The sequence below is a fragment of the Thermothielavioides terrestris genome, chromosome 2 (genome assembly GCF_000226115.1).
Source record: "Thermothielavioides terrestris NRRL 8126 chromosome 2, complete sequence".
Taxonomy (NCBI): domain Eukaryota; kingdom Fungi; phylum Ascomycota; class Sordariomycetes; order Sordariales; family Chaetomiaceae; genus Thermothielavioides; species Thermothielavioides terrestris.
Window position 1 is genome coordinate 8,303,028 of NC_016458.1, and position 11,065 is coordinate 8,314,092.

General features: G+C 44.2%; 3 protein-coding genes across 3 annotated transcripts; all 3 read right to left on the minus strand.

The window, feature by feature from the left end:
- Positions 1–223: 223 nt before the first annotated feature.
- Positions 224–1,663, minus strand: THITE_2115890 (glycoside hydrolase family 39 protein). Its single transcript, XM_003653383.1, has one exon. It carries the CDS (start codon positions 1,357–1,359, stop codon positions 427–429), a length of 933 nt encoding a protein of 310 aa, XP_003653431.1. The 5' UTR covers positions 1,360–1,663; the 3' UTR covers positions 224–426.
- A 1-nt stretch (position 1,664) lies between these two features.
- THITE_2115891 (glycoside hydrolase family 39 protein) lies at positions 1,665–2,059 on the minus strand. The gene has a single exon (XM_003653384.1). The coding sequence runs from the start codon at positions 1,996–1,998 to the stop codon at positions 1,699–1,701; it is 300 nt and encodes a 99-aa protein (XP_003653432.1). The 5' UTR covers positions 1,999–2,059; the 3' UTR covers positions 1,665–1,698.
- A 7,402-nt stretch (positions 2,060–9,461) lies between these two features.
- On the minus strand, positions 9,462–9,623 carry THITE_2015222 (uncharacterized protein; the record flags this gene model as incomplete). The annotated part of the gene is made up of 1 exon (XM_003653385.1): positions 9,462–9,623. A coding segment is annotated over one exon (162 nt), but the record flags the coding sequence as incomplete, so codon positions are not given.
- Positions 9,624–11,065: the final 1,442 nt, after the last annotated feature.

Below are 11,065 nucleotides of genomic sequence, written 5' to 3' on the forward strand. Positions count from 1 at the left end.
CCTTCCCATAGGTTGATTCGAAACTATGAGAATGCAACAAGGAATCCCAAGGCTCCTTCTGCACCGTCTCAAGCAATGTCTAGACATACAACCCTGCTACCGTTGGTGATTGCTAGGCCAGACTTGTCTTATAAAGTTGCCTTTGGTCTCGGGCAGAGTCTTGTAGTGTGGGTTTCGGTATGGAGCGAACCTTTCTTCTATTGGCTTCTGCTCCCTTGGCATAGTCGATGTCGCAGAGTCGGATTGCTACGGGACAGGCTGAGCGAGGTCTTCTTCCGTGCAAGTACAGTTTATGGTGGAACTCCTCTTCGAGTCTCTCCCCTTCTCAAGAGTTGCAGTTATCTACATCGCATAGAACCCCGACGTCCCGCGGTATCCGTTGCCAGTCCCCGCGGCGGTTACGCGTCACGCCACCCCCTTTTCCGCTCACTCTCTCGTCAACTCAAACGCCCACGCCGTCGAGTTATCCGTCTGCTGCACGGCCAGCGTCACCTCCCCACCGCTATACTGATGCCTCACGACCCCGAGATCCTGCGGCGCGCCCGCGACCGCGTACACGCTGCTCCCGCCACGGAAGGCCAGCGTCCGCACCGCGACGGTCCCCGCCGCCGGCTGCAGCCCGCCGACCGTGACATACCACGTCCCCGTGGCCACCCTGGCGCCCGCCAGCACCCGCACCACCCCTCCTCGATCACCCCCCTCAACCGTCGCGTACACATCAAACACGCGATCGCCCGACCCGGCCGTCGCCGCCCGCTGCCCCGTCATGTTGTGCGCGTAGTAGCGGTACACCCAGTACTCGGGCGCGGGCGCGTAGTCGGTGGCCGCGCAGGTCTGCGCGTCGCCGCCGCCCCGCGTCAGCAGGTTCGCGAACAGGTCGTGCAGCATGCAGCCGCCCATCCAGTTGCCGCGCAGGCCGACGGCGTCGTAGCGCTCGAGGCGGGCGATCCACCAGGCCGCGCCGGCGGGCACCTGCTCGGCGGAGTTGGCGTACTCGTTGATGTTGACCTGCCGCGGTGGCGGCAGGCCGTGCTGGCTCAGCAGGGCCGCCAGGGAGGCGTTGGTGTACTGCAGGTCGTTGTCGGCGTCGGTGGTCCCGCCCTCGAGGTGGTACGCGTACTGGTCCGGGATGGTGTCGTTGCCGCGGATGGCGGAGAGCCAGGCGGTCCACCAGGTGTTGGTGGCGGTTGGCCGGTAGGCCAGCGTCGGTCCTGAGATGAGCATGCGGGCGAGGGCGGGGTCCTGGCGGATGCGCTTGTGCGTGCGCACGTACAGGTCCAGCCACTGCTGCTGGGACCGCTGCCAGAAGATGCTGATGTCCGGCTCGTTCCAGATGTCGTAGACCAAGCCGCCCAGCATGTCGTTCGCTTTGAGGTCGCTGAACAGACGGTCCAGGAAGGCGTCGTAGTCGCGCCAGTCGTTGTTGTCGCCCCTGATCAAGTCAGAACGATTGAGTTCATATGCGGAGTGGCAGTCTCGGGTGCTCTACGTACGGCCAGTGCGTGGACGAGTTGGCATGGTCCGTTCCCCAGAGGTCATGCGGCAGGAGAATAAAGTTTCCGCCGTGCTTGCGCGCGGTCTGGTAGTTCTCCAACGTCGACTTGAGGCGCACATTGTACTCAGACAGTCCATAGATCCAGCCCCGGCCCGGGGCACCTGTTGTGTAGTCCCTTGGTCAGCGGCCGGAGCCGGGGGTGATTACGGGCCATGGTTTCCATTCCCCATTTGAATCATACCTATCTGAGCGCCTCCGGCGCGCCCGTAGTTGAAGCCAATGTCCGAGTAGAAGTGGTCGGGGATCTGGTCCGGCTTCTGGCCCATGGGGCTGTCGGGTAGGCCGTAGATGAAGCCAGAAGCCAAGTGCTTCGGGGCGCCGCGGAGGGTGCCCAGCTGCACAGTCGCCGTGTTGGATGATGTCTGCCTGGGCAGAAGCGGATTCGAGGCCACAATGTGCGCCGCGAGCAGCGTAGCGCCGAGGATCACCGGCTGTGTGTACATCTTGATTATTCCTTGGAATAAGAAGCTCGAGAGCCTGCCCTGTCTACCTGATAGATCTCCCTGTGCACATCAGAGAGTCAAGCCAGCCCAGGTAATCCATATTTATATTCCCTTTACTCCCCGGTCCTAGCATCGTGATCCTTCGTAATGCCCGAAGCACTTACATGAAGCTTCCAGTCGTGATCCCGGAGCGCTTGTCCCTCATTGGTGCGCCTGTTGGGTCGCGAGCATGACCGAATAGAGAAGCGCACCATTCCTGCACGGCGCCTTCGCTCGCTCTCGTGGTTGCAATGCATCCGATCACTTACCCGCTTGGTGGGATTCAGTACCTCCGTGCTAACTGGCTCCACCGAACCATCTCCGGTATTGATCGACTTACACAATGCTTTTCGCCGAAGGTAGGTAGACAGCCCACGAGATAGATCCTCAGGGCGTTGGAGAAGCGAAGAGAGATCGGTAATTAGCCGGACCATGTCCAGTAGAATACCGTAGTGTCTCAAAAGTTCCCTAAGCCCATGAACAACCTCGAACGCCCCGAATCAAAGTCAACCGTATCAAGCCGACGTCCTGGAGGCGGTTACTAGTAGTTGTAGAGAGGTGTGCTCTACTCAGTCACCTGAAGATAGCAGGGGTAGGCCCGACAAGCCTTTCTGGATGTCTAGGCCTCCTTGAACCAAGAGCTTTGCTGGGCCGCACCCTCGATGTCCTCTGCGGCAGTGATTCATTACGAGGAGAGCGAGGATCAAGTAATCCGTAAATACAAGATACTTGACTGTGCCACGCCCCAGTAAGTGGTGAAGCGAAGCTTGAAAGGGCCGAGGCCGATGCGATCGCCACCCGTAGCCCACTGTAGCCGACGACCACCCGAGCTAGCTAGCTGGGAGAGAGGGGAGAAAAAAAAAAAAATAACCCTAACCGTTAACCCTAACCCTAACCACTAACCCGGGTGTGGTCGCTCGCAGTGGTCGAACCGGCTCGCAGTGGTCGAACCGGCTCGCGGTGGTCGAACCCTCGATAGACGCCTACTACACCGCATTTTCGAGATACGTCAAGTAGCCGTTGATGATCCTACATCTCCTATAAGCCGACAACGAAGTGAGTACCCAGATATCACCATTCTACATCGATTCAGGATTAACACTGTGAGGAGACACAGCCAAAAGGGGGAAAGATGGAGAAAAGATCGGGGACATCTCCACCGCCAAGACACGGTATAGCTGTGGCATCCAATCGAAACAACGAAAACTCTGGAGGATTTGCCTAGTGTCAAGAGTGGGGGCTCCTAGAAGGAAGGGGGTATACGTTGAAGTGACGGAGTACAAGCAAGGTATACGCAGAGCACGCGCTACAAGGTAGCTACGAGGTAGGGGGGGGTGCAAGTAGTTGCATTGAACGCTAGCCTCTCTTACTACCTATAGGTTCTATCCCCCTTATCTCTCCTATCCTAGCCCTCGATCTTCCTCCGCATTGGCCAGCCTCTATTCCTAGGCTCGTAGATCCTTTTCTAGGCCATCCTATAGCGCCTATATAGCTCCCTAAGTACGCCTAATCCGCTCTATTGCCAATCTAATATCTTAGTTCCCTATACTTGCTTAGCCTAATGCTTTGCACTTCGCTTAGCTCTATACCCCTTCGATCGCTCCTCTAGGTAGCTCGTATAATCAGGGCTACTGATATATATCTTAGTAGCGTATATAGATGACCTATATAGTACCCTATAGTTGGCTAGGCTATACTAGGTACTAGATATAGGGCGAGGTAGTTGGGCTAAAGGTTGTACCAGGTGCCAAGGCACGTTCCAAGGGCTATACCAAGTACCGAGGTAGGTCCTACGGGTTAGGGTGGTTCTAGGGTATAATAGGGCCCTCCTCCTTCAAGGTCCCTAACCCTAGGGACTACTATACTATAGCTTAAGGGGCATAGCGATCACGCTTTAGGTTATAGCCTTATATACTTAGTAGCGGACTATATAATGGTAGTTTAGGTAGTATATATATAGCTTACAATCTTGCTATATATATAGTTCTTATCGATTGTACTTCGGCCTATAGCCTAGCCTACTAATAGCAGATTATATAGTAGTAGTTTAGGTAGTATATACACGGCTTATAATCTTCCTATATATATAGCCTCTATTGATCCAACTGCTCCTCTATATATATAATCTAAGGTAGCCTAGATAGAAGTAGCCTATTTAGATCTAGGGCTACCTATTTAGGGCCTATTTAGGCCCAAAATAGGAAAGCAATAATAGAGCTAAATAGAACTGAATAGAAGGTATATATATTTAGGGTAATAGCAAAAAGAAAAAGGGGTAAAGAGTATATACTATATACGTCTTAAATACCTTCGCTATATATATAGGAAAGGGGAATTGAAACTTCTACTAGAACATTACAATATAAAAAACATAGAATTTTAAGCCTTCTAAGCTTAGACTACCTTACTAAATATATCTTCTAGGCTTATAGCTCCTAGCCTTCCTTTCCTCCTTTCTTCCTTTGTACTATCTTTATAAATGCCTAGCCTACCTAAGTGCCTAGCCTACTATAACGACAATACGATACTAGCCTACAATTATAATCGTATATATGCCCTTTACTTCCTTTTAACGCTCCCTTTAATCGTATATATATAGCTAACTTCTTCGCTTTATAGATAATTCGTTTTTTTAATGTTCCCGCCCTTGCCTCTCCTCGATAGGTCGCTCTACAATAGTTTAGTCGATTAGTAGGATAGCTCTCGATCGATAGGATAGCTCTAGCGATTCTAGTATATAAAGGCTATATAGCTAGCGAACTCGCTATATAGTCGGCGAGAAGAATATAATAGTACACTAACAATATAGTAGATTCAAATAACTTATTTATTTCTAGCTACGCCTTATAAATAACCTTCAACGCTAAGATATTGATAGATAGTGTAAGGTGGACACTACTAATATACTAGGTAGAAGCAATTATATTAAAGTTGTTCTCAAGCCTAGGCTTCTAGCCTATCAATATAGCGTCTAAAGAGCGCTCTTCTAGCAAGGCAGAGTCGCCTACCAACGACACGCCTATAGCTCCCGCGGAGTATACGTCTAACGTAGCGGCTACGCCCACTAGCGACGACGAGAAGAAGGAGAAGAAGGAGGAGGATAAAGACAAAGAGATAGAGTCGAAGCCCCTAACCCTATATAAAGGCGGCTTCAGCTATAAGAGAAGAGCGATATATAGAAAGGGTGTAGATAGAGAGCAATGTAATCGCTAATAGTATAGTAGTCTAATGACCTTAACTCAACGTTTAAAAAGAGGATTTCTATAGGCGCTACCTATATTATTCTATAAATATAGAGAGTATAATCGAAGTATATCGGAGGCGTAGGCTATATATATACTAACAATGATAGCTACTACTATTATATAGCTAAGTTTTTCAATAGTAGTAGTACCCCTATCTACTACTATTAAGCTAATATATATCTATATATAGGTTATATATCTATTATATCTAATATACTTATAGGTTCTAGTTTATACTACGTTGAGTATATATAGAATAACTATATTTATCTAGCTATAAGTTGCCCTCCTTTTTCAAAGGCGTTGACCTTAGCGCCTTAAAGCCGAAACCTACATTTTCATTATATATACGTTATACTATTGCTAATTCCTTTGAAAAAATAAAGATTTATTCTACTGCCTTCGCTATAGTTTATAGCTTTATTAAAGCCCTCGATAAAAGGGACTACCCTACTATCGACGAAAAGGTAAGTTTTAAATATCTTCTCTACGTATATAGTGTATATACTAAGTATATTCTAGCTAGCTATACTTGTCTAGGGCGTTGTCGACGCGTTTACAATAGCCTACGAGGCTATTAGCAGTGCCCTAGTCGCTTCTACCGCCTACTTTAAGAACTTCTTAGAGTAGTAGAGGGAGGTATAGAAGGTAGAAGGTATACTAAAGAGGTGCCTCCGGCACTTCATTAGCGCGCCTACGCTGCTCCTACCTCCTTCCCCTCCTCCTAGCACTACGCTAGAGGAGGTAGTAGAGAGGCTAGCCAAGCTAGAGGAGTAGCAAAAGTATATAAAGGGGGTAGTAGTAAGTCTATAAGTCTATTATATCTATAAAGTGTATATATAGCTAACAATTAAAGAATAAAATTTTAGTAGTAGTAAAGAGCTAGGGTCCGCCGCTAGAGGAGAGTAAAGAGAGGGAGGGGGGTAGCAAAGAGGGCGCTAATAACGTATAAATAGATAAGTTTATAATAGAGTCGATCTAAGGCTTAGAGAAGGACTTAACAATATAGAGGGTAGCTATTAGGTAGATAGATAGTTCTTACGTTGTTTTTTCTTTTTTCCTTTTCTTTTCTTTTTTCCTTAATTGAAGTACTATTTAGCGCCCTCGTTATATTCCTATCGCTTATCGCCTACGCCTATACTCATCTTAAATATATACTTTGTAAGTATATAGTAAAAGCCTATTATCAATATACTTATATAGCTCCTAGGTATTCTCCTCTAGTAGGTAGTTCTTCTACTTGATAAGGAAATACCTATTGAGAGGTAGCCCTATATAATTAAGAATAGCTTCGACCTCCTAATACTACTCTTATACAACGACCTATATATAGTCGCGGTATACGAGCGCTTCCTATAGGTTGCCGTTGAATAGCTCGAGTATTGCAATAGAGAAAACTAGATAGAACTTAAACATAGGTGAGAGATCTAAGTAGTACACTATCTTCTTATTGCCTATATTAGCGATAATTTTAAATGGCCTAAGATACTTATCTATGAATTTACTACTTAGACGCCGCTAGCGAATATACCTTAAATCGACCTAAACCTATTGGCCAACTCTAAAGGTTATAGGTATATACTTACAGTTGTACTACTTCGTATAACCTTTGTTAGCTTGTACTAAGGCCTTGTAGATTCTTTCCCAATCCTTAGCAAGCCTATAGGCACGCTCCTCTATAGTAGAAACGTTGCTTAAGCTATTTACAAGCGGGTCTACCAAATCATATAAGTAGTAGCTATAAAGGAGGTATACTAGAGTTGCCTTTATAGCTAAATACACTAAGGTATTGTAAGTATATTTGGCTAAAGCCAACTTCTATACCTAGTTATACTGCTCCTATATATAGTAAATATATAGATAATGCTCCAACGCCTAATTCTACCTCTCTATTTGACTATTAGTCTAAGGATAGTATATAGTGCTTAGCTTTTATATAATATCTAAGAGGTCGCAAAGTACACGCTAAAACCCGCTTATAAATAAGCTTCTATAGTCGGAAACAATGGTCTATAGTAGGCTAAAGGGTCGATAGACGTAATTAAAGAAGAGGTAGGCAAAGGCGCTAGCCTAGAGCTGCTTATACGTTATAATATAGAGGATATACTTAGTAAACTTGTCGACGATAATGAGGACAACGTTGTAGGGCTTATATATATAGGGGTCGATAGAGGTAGGCAAGCTAATAACGAAATCGACAGTAATATCCTACTATAAGCGCTTAGGAACCGGTAGCGCTACGAGCTTACTGTAAAGGCAGTAGGTTCTCGCTTTTGTATAGCTATATATAACGTATTCTACTATATATTGATCGATCTCCCTATATATATCTAGCTAGTAGTAGTAGCGTATTAGGCGCTTATAAGTCTTCCTAATACTACTATAGCTACTTATTATAGCGTTGTAGTAGCGCGCTAAAAGCGTATACTATAGAGCTATAGGTATATAGATCTAGCTACTATAATGTAGGATACTATCATCGCTATACTTCTATTGCCTATATATATAAGCTATCTTCTAAACGCCCTTAGTCACCTAGGGATCAACTTCTTATACCTAGATTAGTTGCTATTCAAAAGGCTAGCCTTTATCCTCTACTAGCTTCCTAGTAGCAACAACGATATATAGGCGGTAATCAGGTGTATATACGCTACTAGCTAGACTACTACGGGCCATCTAGTCTAAGAGGGGTCGCCGCCTAGGCCCTAGGTAGCTAGATTCCCTTATATATATTTCTTAGGCCTTTAGGGAGCTACGCTCTAGTGGCGGTTTACTAGGTCTATCTAGGCTATAGGTAACACTTCTATCTATACTGTGGTTGACTAGTGGAAAAGCGTTATCTAGGCGGGGCTTCTATACCGCCGCCTCTCCCTTGTCCCTAGCTATAGGTTCATAGTGACGTTTACCGCTACCTATACGCTATAGGACCTCCCAATTGCCTTACTTAAGGCGTATATTAGGTGTAACACTCTTATTAAACTCCTACTTATATAGCTTATATATATCCTCTAACTCTCTAAGGCCTATACTAGGTCTTGGCTATATAGCTAGAGTAATAGCCCTAACTGTAGAGCGGTACCTTAGTATATAGTCCTTTCCTATAGCAATATACTTCTCTAAGAGTCGTAGTAGTAGGTTCTTAACGCCCTTGTCGCTAGGGCCTTCTACTAGGTCTAGTCTTCGAGAGAGTTTATCAACAAGGTTCTATAGGCTAAGGCGATACTTAATGACAAAGTCAAATTCTATAAGCTTATCGCTCTAATATAGCTACTATATAGAGAGCTACTTCTTCGTCTTTATATATTTAAGGTTTAAGTAGTCAGTAAGAGCGATAATAGTAGTCTATAAGTATAGGAGGTAATACTACTAGGTCTAAAAGACGTTGACAAATGTAAATAGCTCCTTATCACTAATGCTATAGCACATTTCCTTAGGGCTAAGCTTATAAGAGTAGAATGTAATAGGGTGCTATTGGCCTTCAAATAGTTAGGAGAGGACTATACCAATAGCGAACTTCGAAATATTTATCTCTATATAGGTTAGAAAGCTAGAGTCGAAATAGTATAGGATAGGCGTTTCCTAGAATCTACGCTATAGCTCGTAGAATATATCGATCGTATCCTAGGTCATCTCGAAGATACGATTGCCTTAGAGTAGGTTAATCAAGGGGGTATAGATCTTCAAGTAGTTATAGATAAACCTATAGTAAAAGCTAATGAACCTAAGGAATATCTAGATATTGTAAGCACTATAAGGTAGTGGCTACTACGCAATAGCTTCAACGTACAATAGTTCTATCTTAATGCCCTCTAAGGTAACAATGAACCTAAGGAATTCGACTTTATATATATAGAACTAGTACTTAGGGAAGTTAATATAGAGGTCGGCTTTTTATAACCGTTCTAAAACTTTGTATATATACCGCTTATACTTAGCTTCGTTGTTACTAAAGATCAATATATCATCTAAATATACGATATAAGTAACGTCAATAAGGCTAGGGAGGGTATAGTTGATATAAGTCTAGAAGGTTGTAGGTACGTTAGCTAGGCCTATTAGCATTATAATAAACTCGAAGTAGCTATATTATATACGAAAGGTGGTCTTCTACTCGTTGCCCTCGTATAGCTAGATCCGATAGTATATATCCTTTAAATCGAGCTTAGTATAGATCTTTGTAGAAGATAGGCGATTAAGGATCTTGTCGATTAGAGGAATAGGAGTATAGTTCTTATAAATAATGTGATTGAATATATAATAGTCGACAACGAAGTATAATTCGCCTCCCTTCTTTAGAACGAATAAAATAGGTGTGTCTATAGAATTAGTAGAAGGTCGGATCTACTACTTCTCTAGAGCCTCTATAAGCTACTTATATAGAGTTTCTAATTCCTTTTCGCTAAGAGGGTAGATCGGCCCCTATAGCGTAGTCGTACCGTCTTCGAGATCGATATAGTGTTCGAGCGTAGTATAGCGAGGTAGAGGAGGTCGATCTATAGTAGAGAAGAGGTCTTAGTAGGCCTTATACACTTCTAGGAGCTTAGGAGTAGTAGGTTGTAAGCCAACGGTAGGCAAGTCTTCTTTAGCTAGGTTATCTAGGTTAGCTAAGTTAGGCGATTTAGCTAGGTCGGTGACTAGTATAAGTATAGCAATAAAGAAAGTATTATTGCTCTAATCCTACTTAGGCTTAACTTATAAGCCAAGGTAGTACTTTGAGTTTAGGTAAGTCCAAGTCTTCTTATAGTAGTTGAAGAATAGCTTAGCTATCTCTATCTAAGTTTAGCCTAAAAGGATTATAAATAGCTCGATATCTATAACTACAAAGTATAGTAGGTAGGTCTAGGAGTATCTAAGGTAGTCGGTAATACGAATATATAAGGAGTATATACTATACGTTAAAATAAATATATTGCTAATAGTAGTAAATCTAAGGCACTAAATAAACTTAGTTAACTATAAGTACTTAGCTAAAAAGCTATAACTAATTATATTGTAATCCAACCTAGTATCTAGCATTGCTACTATAGACTTCTAATTTTTATCTAAGTGTACAAAGACAATGCTCTCGATCTAAGACGACCTAGGCCCCCTAAGTTCCTAAGTGGCGTTAGCGCTATAGTCGTGCCTAAGTAGAGTAAAGTTTAGGTTATTCTAGGCGTTTAGGTTTAAAGGCTCTAGGCAACGAATAGCGGTATAGCCTATATACCTACAACGACAGTAGATAGCTTTAGAGTAGAATATAGAGATATAGCCAACTTCGTTATAAGTATAGTAAACTAGGTGCGACTTAGGCGTAGTGGCGAGTACTATAGTAGCATCTAGGGCTAGTTACTAGGGTATAGGCTATATAGAAGGGAGCTAGGTGGATATAGCTATAGGCGGAATAGGCTAAATAGGCGAGGTAGAAGGTGGGGTAGGCTAGGTAGAAGGGCGGTTCTTAGGGCAGTTGGTATAGCGATAGCCCTCTCTACTATAGGTAAAGTATTGAATAGGGCGCTAGAAGGGTGTAGGCAGGACGTTAATAGAGCGTAGTAGCTATAGAGCTATAGGGGCGTTGTTTAATGAGCGAGGGCGATAGCAAGAGGTGCTAGCAATACGTTGACTATATTCGATATAGTAGGCGAAGCTTATAAGCTACTAGAATATAGTAGGTAATTAAGGGGAATAGTTGAAGATAAAGCTGATCTTTAGATAGAACTTTAGTAGAAGGGTAACTATATAGGTAGGTTTATCCTACTTCGAAGGTATATTAGCGATTATACTAGTAAACTGTTCAATAAACT

Excerpts from the sequence above, each read along its gene's own strand:
- THITE_2115890 (XM_003653383.1), bottom strand. The coding sequence starts at position 1,359 with ATGCTGGGCGGCTTGGTCTACGACATCTGGAACGAGCCGGACATCAGC.
- THITE_2115891 (XM_003653384.1), bottom strand. The coding sequence starts at position 1,998 with ATGTACACACAGCCGGTGATCCTCGGCGCTACGCTGCTCGCGGCGCAC.